General features: G+C 36.3%; 1 protein-coding gene across 1 annotated transcript in view; it reads right to left on the bottom strand.

The window, feature by feature from the left end:
* Positions 1 to 13,861, bottom strand: part of NEK5 (NIMA related kinase 5) — a 51,244-nt gene that overhangs the window by 26,876 nt on the left and 10,507 nt on the right. Inside the window, exons 3-11 of the mRNA XM_069467251.1 lie at positions 12,562 to 12,659; positions 10,851 to 10,934; positions 10,692 to 10,762; positions 10,215 to 10,301; positions 7,884 to 7,938; positions 5,735 to 5,935; positions 5,581 to 5,662; positions 4,264 to 4,397; positions 1,963 to 2,147 (exon numbers count right to left, since the gene is read on the bottom strand). Of these exons, the coding sequence (XP_069323352.1) occupies positions 1,963 to 2,147; positions 4,264 to 4,397; positions 5,581 to 5,662; positions 5,735 to 5,935; positions 7,884 to 7,938; positions 10,215 to 10,301; positions 10,692 to 10,762; positions 10,851 to 10,934; positions 12,562 to 12,659 (997 nt within the window). The remainder of the gene's footprint in view (positions 1 to 1,962; positions 2,148 to 4,263; positions 4,398 to 5,580; positions 5,663 to 5,734; positions 5,936 to 7,883; positions 7,939 to 10,214; positions 10,302 to 10,691; positions 10,763 to 10,850; positions 10,935 to 12,561; positions 12,660 to 13,861) is intronic.

The following is a 13,861-nucleotide window of genomic DNA, read 5'->3' as shown; positions in this document are numbered from 1 at the left end:
ATCCATCTTTTTTTGCAGAATCTCCCGCAAAGAATTTCTGTCATTACTGGTTGCTAAATGAAGACTGCGTAGGATAAACTATATGATAAAGAGTTTTGGAATGCCAGTAACTTCTAAGGCTCCAAAGATAGAACTATCATTTCAGAAATAACTCCTTTAGGAACATCATGATAAGCAGTCCTCAATTTATTGGAATCAAGTTAATAATCAGTTTAGAAAAATGATGAAATGTCAAGCTAGTTAAGGTCTCTGGGTCTTAGTTTCTTATCTGTAAAATGGACACAGTACCATTTCACAGGGGTTGATGTGGGGATTAGAAGAGATTAGGGCTGTGAAGGTTCCCAGCTAGTGTCTGACACATAGATAGTGCCTGAATCAAATGAGCACTAAATTGTAGCACTCATCCCTCTCAAAAACCCAATTTGTACATGTAACAATGTTTCTCTTCCTCCTTACCCCTCCCTGCACCCCCAGGTCTCCTCTCCAACCCTGTACAAATTCCTCTTCCTCCATCCCATGGCCTGGAATCAGGTCTCCAAGAGAGAGAGCAAGCTGGGGAGAGAGTGTACAATGAGGAGGGGTTGCTGGTCCTCAGAGGGGCATCCTGGAAGACAGTGGGATGGGGCTATGATGGGGAAGAGAAGGAACTTTCTACTGTTCCACGTAAGAGCTTGGGAGATAAAACCATATGTAATCAAAATAATTGATAGTTTGTCAGTTCTCAAATCCAGACAAAGAGGGGAAGATATATATTTCCAGTGGCTGAGCAAAGGAAAAGGGAGTTTTGTAGCCAGTTTTGTAGCTTCCAGTTTATGTGTAAAATGTATGTCCTTCATTAATTGAGTCTGACATGGATATTACAATTTGAACTAATGGAACACATAACTTTTGATAATCAAGGGGGTGACTTAAAATGTGTTACAGAGATGGATAAAATCATAAGAGCAACCAGTATCTCTAAAAATAAAACATCTAGCTGAGTGTGGTGGCATGTGCCTGTAGTTCCAACTATTTGGGAAGCTAAGGCAAAAGGATCGCTTGATCCCAGGAGTTCAAGACCAGCCTGAGCAACACAGTGAGATCCTGTCTCTAAAAATATAAAATTAAAATAAAACATCTACTTTTCCCATGATGCATTTCTGAAGAAATCATTCTTTCATCATTCTTGCTTACCTAATTTTCATTAGCTGTTAATAAGATCACTCTCACATAGTTTCTTGTATTTTTCATGACATCCAAAATTTCAACAATAAATAACCACAGTCATCAAAGTTAGCAAATTCCTAACTGTGAACAAAAAAAAGTTTGATGACAAAAAATAACTCTCAGACACAGGTCTTCAGCCCTGTGCCAGGAGTCAATGATCCTGGACACAGAAATGCTGACATCAGTGTGAAAAAAAAAAAAAAAATTGAAAATATTGTAGATCTACAGAAATCTGTTACGAAGTTTATGGAGTAAACTTTTTGAAAATTTGCCTTAAGAATATTAAATTGCAGTATATTATTTTCTTTATAACATATCTATATTTTGAAAATCTCTAGAACATAAATGCTAAATGAAATATATTTCAATTTTCAAAATGTCTCAAATGATCATTTGATTTCAATCATTCAATTATTGATTCACATTAATAACCTCTTTGAAAAATGGAACATATACAACTATCTTTATCATCTCTCAGATAGAGGAATTTACTAGGAGGAAGAAAAATATTAAAAATTCAAGAGTATGAATCTGTGCCTATAGTTAAATGGCTTCATGAATAAGAAGATAAGCTACATCAGACTTGAGATGAAAAAGGGTGGAGAGAATTGTGGATTAAGGATTTAAAATGAAGATTTGGAAAGTTCTCCCTGGATTATTTATTTTAGAACAATTTGGAAGGACTTCATAATAAAAAATATTGATATATAAAGATATTCTCAGAGAACCAAGGCTTAAGGTAGACTACAGTATTACCATTGACCTGGGGATGGGTCAAGCCTTTCTTCTCGATTATAATTTTCCTCCATTCCAGTATCTTTCTGGGGAACAGAGTGATAACTTGGTCCATGGGTTCTCTTCCTCAACAGGTCAAGTCGAGCATAATAATAATCATAATGTTCACATGCGGCAGCAAGTTGGGGCCTTTCTATCATTTTTATCTGAGGGAAAGAAGAGAGAATACTTTTTTTTAAAGTAACACAAATCTATAATCATTGACAATTTGATAGCCACCATAGCTAAGACAAGATATTGAAGGCATATTTTTGTTGTTTTTGCTCTGCACTTGTCTTCAGAGTAAAATAATCTTAGAAGTCCTAAATCCTAGAGTTGAAAAAGGCCTTAGAAGTCTAAGTACTGTAGTATATAGTTTGTAATTTTGCTAAGTGTGGATATGAATCATGCATACTTCACGGCTAGGGTGTGAAAAATACTTAGCTAGTGAGTATGCCTCACCAACCCAAGGTCTGAAACTATAAACTATTGTTTTCTATTTCTTATAAACTTGTTTATACCTTACTGTACTTTATGGGAGAATAAATGTTATTGTCCAACTCACAAATTTGGGGATTTGCAACATTGACTAAATGCAAAATGGCGTCATGATTTGAAGGAAAGAAGATGCTGAGTCATTCTTCCCGAGAAACACAAGGTGATACAACAGCTGTGACAGGCATGTTACCACCCCAAGCTGCTCCTCACCATTCCTCCAACCAGAACAGAATGAGAGGAGGCGAACTGGAAACAAAAGTTTATCTTAGAGCTGAGTAGAGATAGGAATCTTGCAGTTGAGCTAGAAGACAGGAATCAGATCAAATTAAGATATGAAAGGCAGTCAAGACCCTGTTACTAAAGAGCGAAGTAGGGTCAATTTAACATTAAATGTGACAACTCTGCCTACTTCACAGCTGATAATAAAAGAGAAAAGATCAAACCACTGGAAAGACCTAGGAACTGGTAGTTGGGAATATGAATAACTAAAAAATCATTAAAACTGAAATGTTCTCACTGTAAAGAGGTAACACACTACATTCTTTGTTCTTTTTAATGCTATATGGATTGTACATACGTTAGATTGGACCATATATTGGTCAAATCATTAACCTACAAAAATCACACTTTCATATAGTTCTATTTCAATATTAATGTAACTGTATAAAATTTGGTTTATTAGTTTAAGCATAAGTTATATGTTTATTTTTAGAATCCTTTAAAGCAAGAAGTAGTTTTTGTTTTGTTTTGTTTTGTTAATTTCACCTGCATGTAACCCAGAAGAAGGTACTAGTAATTACTTGTTGAAAAATGGTTAGAAATAGAAAAAAATATTGGAAGGAAATAAACAGTTTCTTTAAAATTTTCTCTAAAATCCCAAGCAGTAATGGGAACATCAGAGGTGGTTCCCATGGAAACCCACTTATTTCACTCCATCAGCAGAAGCTTTTCAAAGGATTAGAAAAAATGTCAACTTGTTCAACAGTTCTCCTAATTTATTCCATACTCAAAACTTTTGGATTTTTTTTTCTTCTACAGGTCTGATACACAGCATTCTGAATCATGGCATATTTTTCTTATTTCTTTAATAAACTACTTTTTATTAAATGAAGAGCAATAATTTAACCAATAGTTTTTTTTAAAAAATCTGTTTACACAGCAACACAATTTCTAAAATGCTTCTATGTTAAGTAAACACTTAGTAAATATACTTCCAAATGGTCCCCTAAATATATCATAAGTCTTCTCTAAAAGTACAATTCTTCAATTAAAAGACAATAGCCATTTATCATTTATATACCAGAAGCATTTCACTAGCTCACTAGCATGAGCTAAAAGATTCAGCACTGCCGAAGTGGATTCAAATAGCTAAGCATAAGGAATCCCTATGAAAAGATCAATTATTATATAATAAAAACCTCTTAATTGTATATATAACATGTTAGAATTAAGTGTATGAAATGCAAAGTGTTTTCTGTTGCTACATTACTTGTCCTATACAGAAAAACCTTATCTATTCAAAGAAATTGGAAGAATTTTAATTATAAAAAGAAAATGAAAATGAATATATCCTGATAAGAAAATATAGTATTGCTTTATAAAATATAAAAACTAGAAGTTGCCCAATGAAGTACCACTTTAATGCTCATTACAGAATGATTTTATTATAACTACAAAACTAGTGGACTTCAAATTAATGAGCTTGTACCTCATGAACATGTGCAGATAGGTCTGTCAGAATACACCATAGCTAAGGGACCAGAGAGAGAGTTTAGGATGACTTACAGATATGGGCTTCTGGGCTCCAGCTGGTGGTCTCCATTCACTTCTGTGTGATATGTCCTTCCTTTTAATTGGCACTGATATCCTTGATCTTGATGGGCACTTTTCCTGGAATCTCACTTTCTGTATTTTAGACTCTTATTTAACCAAAATAAAACAACTTCAATTTCTAAAAATTTCTACACATTTAATATTGATACTTGTAAGAATATAAACACAAGCTACATTTCATAAAGTAAGTTTACTTTAGCCAGAGATGTTTTACGTACACAGTGAGAAAAGTACTGATGAAAAACCACTATGCATTTTCTTTCAATGGAGAAAACCATTCTTTTCCAGAGTTCATTTATATGTTTTTAGTAACACATAACATTACTTTTTTAAAAATTAGGAATTAACATTGACATTTACAGAAACAATATGCATGGAATAATAGTCAAAGTCATGAAATGAAGTCATCAAAGCTTGAGTTAGCAGGCCATGCCATTCATGTGCATTGTTGTTTAAGATGTATGAGTAGGTCTTCTAATATGTTTGTCTTTGTCTCCATCAAAATTTATTCTCGTTTCCCTATCTTTTCTATATTAGAAGTGTGGACAATACACTTTCTCTCATCCTCTACTTCCCTACTTTCTAAACATTCTCAGTCTAGACTGGTAAATAACAACGCCAGTCAAACCAAATGGCAAAGAGGTTCATTCATTTTCCCTTTATAACATTCCTGAAGCTTACCTTCTCTATCATAGTGGATAACATGTCCCTATTGCAGATTCCTTGGAGGGATTTTCTGTTCCTCCTGAACCTGTCAGTCCAGATATTTGGTTAAGGCTAAATCTTGGGGCTCTTTCACAGCATCAGTGGAATTAGTAATTTTCTCTACCCCACCACAGGGCACTTCATCACTTCAGATGATCCCTTTTTTCTTTCTTTCTTACTTTTTTCTTTTTTGTGTGTGGTGGTGTCATCATAGCTCATAGCAACCTCAAACTCCTGGGCTCAAGTGATTCTCCTGCCTAAGACTTCCCAGTAGCAGGCGTCACTACACTGGGCTAATTTCTTTCTTTTTTCTTTCTTTTTTTTTTTTTTTTAATAGAGACAGGGTCTCGCTCGTGCTCAGGCTGGTTGCAAACTCCTGGCCTCAAGAGATCCTCCCAAAGTGCTATGATTACAGGCATCAGCCACCACACACGGCTTTGCTGATATATATTTTTAAATGTCTATGTTCGATATATTTGGTGGAATTTCCCAGCTAACGTTGCCAGCCGTATATGATAACTTGCTGTGTGGGACACTTGTAATAAATGCATAAGTCACTCTTACCCTGGACCACCTTCCCAGCAGGTCGAGACGCTGACGCTCTTGCCCTATGTATAAGCGTGTGATTGAATTCTTTCCGAATGACCTAAAATCGAACACACAAGTCAAGGACCTACGCACCAAAATCTCTGTCAAAATCCAGTCACCTCAAACTCACCTCAGGAGCCAAGTATTTGGCAATAAGATTCTCTAAAAAGGGCCTTTTCAAAATGGAATTAATAGATGGTCGATCTCGAGGAGATACTTTAAAGAGTTGAGACATCAAGGACTGTAGGTCACGAGAAAACCTGGGAGATATTGGGGCAAAATGTGCTTGACAAATCTTCAGAACCAGCTGGTGTAAGTTGTTACCCTCAAACTGAAAGGACAAGGAGTAATGACACTAAATCAGAGAAAAGTTAAATACTAGTACTATAATAAATATGCCAAGAAACAAAACAATGTTTTTAAGCTGCAGTTATACACTATGGCCCACCCTAACTTGTTTTCATCAACTCATCTTTCATGAGTAGATATTACAAACAGTTACTTAGTGAGATGCCATGTTATTTAAACAAGTTTTTTTGTTTTAATTTTTTCCTTATGATCAAAATAATATTTACTCATTATAAAAAACTAGAAGGGGCCAAGCGCGGTGGTTCACGTCTATAATCCTAACACTCTGGGAGTCCAAGGCGGGAGGATCGTTTGAGCTCAGGACTTTGAGACCAGCCTGAGCAAGAGCAAGACCCTGTCTCTACTAAAAATAGAAAGAAATTATATGGACAACTAAAAATAAATATAGAAAAAATTAGCCAGGCATGGTGGCACATGCCTGTAGTCCCAGCTACTCAGGAGGCTGAGACAGGAGGATTGCTTGAGTCCAGGAGTTTGAGGTTGCAGTGAGCTAGGCTGATGCCACGGCACTCACTCTAGCCTGGGCAACAGAGTGAGACTCTGTCTCAAAAAAAAAAAAAAAAAACCTGGAAGGTATAGGAAGTTATAAAGTCAGGAAAAATACATATAATTTTACCACTCAGAGGTATATTTCCTTCCAATCTTTTTTATATTTATTTATTTATTTATTTATTCTGAGACAGAGTCTCGCTCTGTCACCCTGGCTAGAGTGCAATGGCATCATCACAGCTTGCTGCAACCTCAAATTCCTGGGCTCAAGCGATCCTCCTGCCTTAGCCACCCAAGTAGCTGGGACTACAGGCACATGCCACCAAGCCTGGCTAAATTTTTCTATTTTTTGTGGAGACGGAGTCTTGCTCTTGCTCAGTCTGGTCTCAAACTCCTGACCTCAAGCGATCCTCCTGCCTAAGCCTCCCAAAGTGCTAGGATTACAGGCGTGAGACACTGTGCCCAGCCTCTGATCTTTTTAAAAGTAATGTTTATTTAACAAAGTTGAAGTCATACTAATATGAAATTTTATGTCTTATTTTTATTAAATTTACATAAACATTTTTTCATTTCCTCAAAAACCTTCATAAACCAGAAAATCTCCTATTGTATGAAACCATCAGTTATTTATACATAATAATAATATTCAATAGCATGGTGTGGCAATAAAGGTACAGGTTTTGGTCAGACCACTAGCTGTGTGACTTCAACAATAATTAATAATAATAGTAATGTTGACAGCTCTGTAGAAAAGAGTTGACATAGCAGGCTATCCTTAGAAAGGTCTGCTTACAATGTTGGCCCATTGGCTGGTATCTGAGAACTTAGCTATCTGGAGAATTCCCATTATTCCCTAAGTTAAGAATGGCTCTCTGTCTAAACTATTTATGCAAACAATATGGTTCATGCTGACTACTTCCTTTCTTTCTGTGAGTCCGGGAATTTGGTATATGCCAGACAGAGGGTTCCCACGTGACCAGTGCCCAATGAAAACCCTGTGCAGTGGGTACCTAATGAGCTTCCCTCGTAGGTAACACTTCGGTGTTGTCAAAACTTGTTGCTGGAGGAATTAGCACATCCTGCGTGACCACTGGGAGAAGACTCTTAGAAGCTTGTGCCTGGTTTCCTACAGACTTTGCCCCATGCACCTTTTCCTTTGCTAAAGGTACATATTCACACACAATTTATCTTTAGTGGAAATATGCTACACATACTATTCTCCAACTTGGACTTTTTACTTTAAAATATTGCTCGAACTTCTTTCCAAGTCAGGACATACAGATCTATCATTCTTTTTAGTAGCTTATCCATATAATTTTTAACAATCTAATAAAAGCAAACATTAACCTTGTTCTCCCAGAAGTAATTTCATTTATGTGATTTCAATAATTCAAGATTAATCTGATGATTAACATACTTACAGGATGCTTGAGTGTGCAGAGCTCATATAAGACGCAGCCAAGAGACCAAATATCCCTAGGGAAGATAAGAGTTTTATATGCCAAGAATATATCCATAATTCTTATTTTATTTTATTTTTTTTAGAGACGCTCTGTCACCCAGGTTGGAGTGCAGTGGCTCAATCATAGCTCACTGTACCCTTGAACTCCGGGGCTCAAGTGATCCTCCCGCCCCGGCCTCCCAAAGTGCTGGGATTACAGGCCTGAGCCTCCATGCCCAGCCCATAATTCTTAATAAAAGCTTTATCTTTACAGCACCTTAAATTTGTGTAGCTTAACAATTTTATATATATTGATTAGTTTTTACAAATGCTTTTAAATATATTATCAATTCTTACTCTTAACTAAAACAAGAGGAAAAATAAAAACCATGAGTATTTTGTCAGAATGCTAGTAGACAAAAAGTATACAAGCTTTGCCACAATCTGATGGCTCAATATTTATGTCAGTTTCATGATGAAAGAAAATGTGTATATGAGGAAATTTTGAACAGTTTGGAGCAGGGAAGCAGGACTCAAATATGGATTTGTTTTGACTCAAAAGATAATATTTGGTTGATTTTAAAAGGTATATTCTACCCAAGGCTCTTGACAGAATCAAAGTTATATTACATGATGAACACAGCATTTGGTTCTCAATAAACATTTGAAAAATGTACTTAAAATATATGACTCAAGCTTTGCTCTTTACAGACTTGGTATGTAGTAAATATTTATATGTGATTGGTTTAATAAGGAGTTATTTTATAGAACAAAAACACAATTAAATCTAACAGACCAAAGTGCCAAAATTAGGATGATTCATTAAAGTGAGGTAAATGGCTCCACTACGTTGCAACAATTCCTCTGTGTGTGTGAGAGAGAGGCTTATACTGAAGGTTTGAGTATAATAGAAGGTGATTCCAGAATTGATAGGAAACAAATTTGAACTGCTTTCCAGAGTTTCTAGAAACTCACTGCCCACACAGAAGTTTGTCTTTCTTTACTCAGTCTTCCACAGGACCCCAACTTCTCTTCTGTTTCCAGATTGCCCTCTGTGGCCAGTGTAATGAATTCACAAGCCCAGGACTCAGGCCAGTGATGAAGCCACCTGGGGGCCAGCGGGGCCATTTGCAGACCTGACCCCACCTCTGCCTGGTGCGGACTGTGTGAACCAGGAAATGATCTGCTGGTTTAAAGGGCCCGGGGCTACCCAGCTGATTATTGCTAAGATCTTCCAATTTTCAGGAGCACCACATCTGCATGTTCTAAAGTCTTTCCATATTTAAATGTTGACTCAAATTCTTAAAAAGCAGTACAAGAATGCAAAACAAGCTGCTGACCTAGGGCTGCCTGTTGGCAGTACCAAGCTCTGCTTTGAACAGCCTGCCTGCCATCAGCACGCCCTCACACCCTGCCTATATGACTGCACAACTTGAGGCCAAACTCTTTGGTGCCAGGGGATGGCTCCAAAAAAATCTGTTATTTTATTATGCAGAAAAATTCTTACTATTCTATCTGTAAATCTCTATCACATGGGCTTTGCCTTCCAGTTATCTTTTCTAAAGTCCAACAGCCAAATATCCCTTGGACTTTCCTAAACAAATGGACAATCAACTCTCAAAGGAAACTCACTCTTATCGAGGCCAACTTCTTCAATTGCAGACAGCTTTGAAAAATGAAGTTTTTTCCTTCTTACATGGAGGTAAAAACTACCTCCTCTTCACCTTTTGTTGCTGTGTATATTAACATTACTGCTGAGAACTAGACTCTGATGTCACATACATAAAAACTAGTTGCATTTTTAAGCTGGAAGACACCTTAAAGATTTCCTTGCCAATACTCTCATTGTTACAGGTTGGGGAACTGAAGCCCACAGAGGTCAACTGACTTGGTGAAGTTAGTGACTAAGCCCAGACTAGGATTCCTTGCTCCTAACCAGTGCTTGGTCACCAGATCACATTGCCTTCTACCTGATACTCTACAACACTTTCCTGCAATAGAAGAAACAGTGCTTAAAAGGTATGAAAATAAAATGCACAGATAGCACAGTGACTGTGATTTTCGATGTTATTTTCTTATATCATTTATATCTCTGAATGAAGAGAAAGGGCTCTCTTTCTAAATAAATTCAAAAGCTTCAGGAAACACTGGTCAGAGACAGTCCCTGGGATCCCCATTTCACACGTGAAGAAAATGAAATTACAAAAGTACCACAAGAAAGAAAGAAGGAATTAGAATTTTAGTTTCTGGAATTGTAATTCAGTATCATCCGTCAGATTTTACTGACACTTTCAAACTGATAGCAACTCACGTTTTATTGTTGTAGGGCTTATTCTGACAGATCTCTGGGGACAGGTAGTAAGGTGTTCCAACACAAGTTCGAGCAAGTTCCATGGAACTAGTAAGATACGTTAAATAATAAAATAGCATGATTTATTATTGGAGCAAGAAAAGGCTAAAGACATGGACATGTAAGAAAAAAGTATAAAAATGGATAACACAAAATATGATGCATGCACATATTAGAAGAAAGTAAACATTGTACATTGGTTAACAGAGTAATAAGATCACACTACACAACATTACCAACATCATTCTATTATGTCACAATTTATCTTGGGAATTTTAATGTCAAAGTACCATCTGAATGATTTCATACATTTATATAAAGTTACCTAAAATTATTTGGGCAACCAAGCTTTTACTATCTCCTTAATTCATGATACCTAAAATATCATATAGTGGCTGTTCTGAATAGAAAGAGAAATTATTTTTTAAAAGTACTTACTTATTCAGGACTCTTGCTATACCAAAGTCCCCAAGCTTTGCAACAATTCCATTCTTGCTAAGAAAAATGTTCTATAAATGGAGAAAATGTTATATTGTTTGAGATACTTCAAGGAAAGAAAAGATGATTTCTGTCTTGGTCTCCTCTCTGAGCTGTTACCTGAGCTTTTATGTCCCTGTGTAATATCTTCCTGTCGTGAATATGTTTTAGTCCTAGAGAGATCTGTACAAACCAACTCAGGATCTGCAGAGGGAATAGGAAACAAAATTATGGAAAAGTCTGGTAGTCATTGAAATGTCTTCATGATAACATGCAAAAAGAGAGAAATTATACAGTGTGTATGTGTATTTATAGGAATAAAGCTAATAGATTCACCTTATCATATTATTATTTTCATTGTACAGACAGAAAAATGGAAACACAATCCAAACATCGCTGGTATCAAAGGGAATTCTACATGCAGCAAAAGACAAGTAGAAGCAAGGGAAAGACAGAGGTTAGGTCAGTGATTTTCTTGATTCCTTATTTAACACTGGGTTGCTGACTGCCTCAGGGATAGTGGCCAGGCAGCTCTGTTTTCTGACCTGCCTGGGAACATTGGATCTCAGGGAGAGAAAGAGGAAGACATGGAGAATCTGTGAGGTTATTAGCAATTGTAATGAAATATCTATCTATCTAATATAAAACCAACAAATATTTTACTTTTAAAGCTGAATTTTATTTCTCAGTCATGATTTTATTTTATCTCTGTTGGCCATGAGCCTCTTTATGAAAATGTGTTCTATGCCTACGGGGATTTATTTAAACTATTCTAATATTTCACTGGTTCTTTGTCTCCCAAATAATACAGGAAGAGGAAAATAACAGGAATAAAAGCTATATTCCAGACATTACTATTCAGTTGTAATTTTAATTCATTCCCAACAAAGAGAAATGTAATTTGAAATTGTCATGAAAAGGATTTTTATAAAATGTGGCAAAATAATACCTAGATGAGAAGAAAAGAGGGCTTCTATGAATATGGAATTTAATACATAATGTAAATGAGCATGAGAAGAATGCTTGATTAATCTCACAGAGGCTGGAGATATTGATTCTTTAATCATTCATATATTCAAAATATTCAACTGTGGGAGGAAATTATATGGGCATGAGGCTCCTACACGCAAAAGTGAAACAAAGAAACAAATGGCCAAAAGAAAGATGGGCCATTCCCGTGTGCTGTTCGAGGCAATGGCCTTCCCCATCAATCACACGGATCCTAATTCGGATTCCTCTCCACACACACATACCTGTGTCCTTCATGAGCACAACTCCCAAGAGGGTTCCAAAGGAGGCTTTGGAGTATAGAAGAAAAATGTTTGTGCAAAGAGAAAATGGGAACTGAGGCCATTACTCTTTACCTTTTCTCTCCCCCTCTTAATAACCAATGAAACTAAACGGGCATGGCTAAGATCTTCTATCCTCCCTGGCAAAGTGGGATAACCATTTCAAAACAGAGTATCAAATGGTAAAAGAAAGAAGAGTGAAGCTATAAATATGTCACATTTTAAATGGCTAAGGAAATCCACATTCAGAATTTTTTTTTTTTTAGCCATGAAGATTTATCTCAGAGGCATCTGACATGAGATTGTCCAAAGAGATACTCTTTTCTCCAGAAAATTTCACTCTCAAAAACAGATTCAGTTTAAGCTCAATTGCAAACTTGTTCAGGATTAAAATCTACCAAGAATAGTGATCCACTATTTTATGGTTTGAATTTCTCCACCAAAAGTCATGCTTCATATAAACATGGTCTACTTAAGCTATTATAAATTTAATTCCCCCCCACACACATATAAATTAGAACGTGAATTAGAAGAGGTTTTACCTGATCTTCACTAAATAACACTCCCCGTTGTCTATTGATCCTTTTCATGAGATCCCCTCCATCACAATATTCCATTACAATAAACAGCCTGCTGTTCTCTGTAAGAAAAGGGATCATTTGGTGCTGGAAGGGTTTCAGATATTTATCAGTCATTTCAAGTTCTAGAAGGTGGAGAATATAACAGAAAAATGTAGTATATAATAGGTAAAAATTCTGGCTGTAGAATCGAGATGGACTGGGTTCTAATTCCACTTTACCACTTATATTTCTTAGCTCTGTGACTCCAGGCAAGTGACTTTAATTCCTCTGTGCCTCATTAGCTCATCTGTAAAATGGACATAATAATATAGAAATTTTCTCTTAGGAAATTTCTATAATATTATTCAGCCATGCCATTGAGTACTGACTGACCTCTGCCTAACCACGCACTAGGGTACTGGACACTCGCCATTACTGCTGTCCCTCAAGGCAGACACCAGCGGCTACCAGGCTCTCTCGTATGTCCAAGGACCTCTGCTCCCGCCAATTAAACTGATTCTTACCAACATCATTGTGCTTGTTCCCAAATCTGTTTATGCCATTTACTCTTGTCATTATTACATAAACTGATGAAATATAAATGGAAAATGAAAGAGGTGATTATTTCTACAAAAACTACATCGAATGTTTTGGAGGACCAGTAACAGTGAGTAGCTTTAAAAAACAAACAAACATTGACCCACATATTGGATGGGACAAGTGAAATATAACTGGAAAACCTCTAAAAGGATCGCGGACACAGATTATCCATAAATTCTCATTCTGCATTAAGGAAAGGAAATTGGAAATTCTAAACAAGGGGTATAGTTTACATAAAAAAGAATATTCAGAACTACAGTTAGTAGACTCATAATCAAAGACAAGACTTTGGTTTTGCATTGAAAGTTTGGTAAATGATTGTATTTTTATATAAAATATGTTTGTATGATTGCTATGGTCTAAATGTTTGTGTCTCCCCAAAATTCATATGTTGAAATCCTAACCCCCAAGGTGATAGTATTAGGAGGCTGGGCTTTTGGGAGGTGACTAGCGTATAAGGGTCCAACCCACATAATGGGATTAGTGTCCTTACAAATGACCCCTCTCCCCTTCTACCATGAGAGGACACAATGAGAAGAACCATCTATGAAACAGAAAGTGGATCCTCACCAGATACCAAACCTACCTACACTTTGATCTTGGACTTTCCAGCCTCCAGAAACTGTGAGAAATAAATTTCTGTTTTTATAAACCACCCAGTTTATGACATTTTGTTATAGCA

The sequence above is a fragment of the Eulemur rufifrons genome, chromosome 4 (assembly GCF_041146395.1).
Source record: "Eulemur rufifrons isolate Redbay chromosome 4, OSU_ERuf_1, whole genome shotgun sequence".
NCBI lineage: Eukaryota > Metazoa > Chordata > Mammalia > Primates > Lemuridae > Eulemur > Eulemur rufifrons.
Note: the sequence above shows the minus strand (reverse complement) of the source record. Positions and strands in the feature narration are given on the sequence as shown.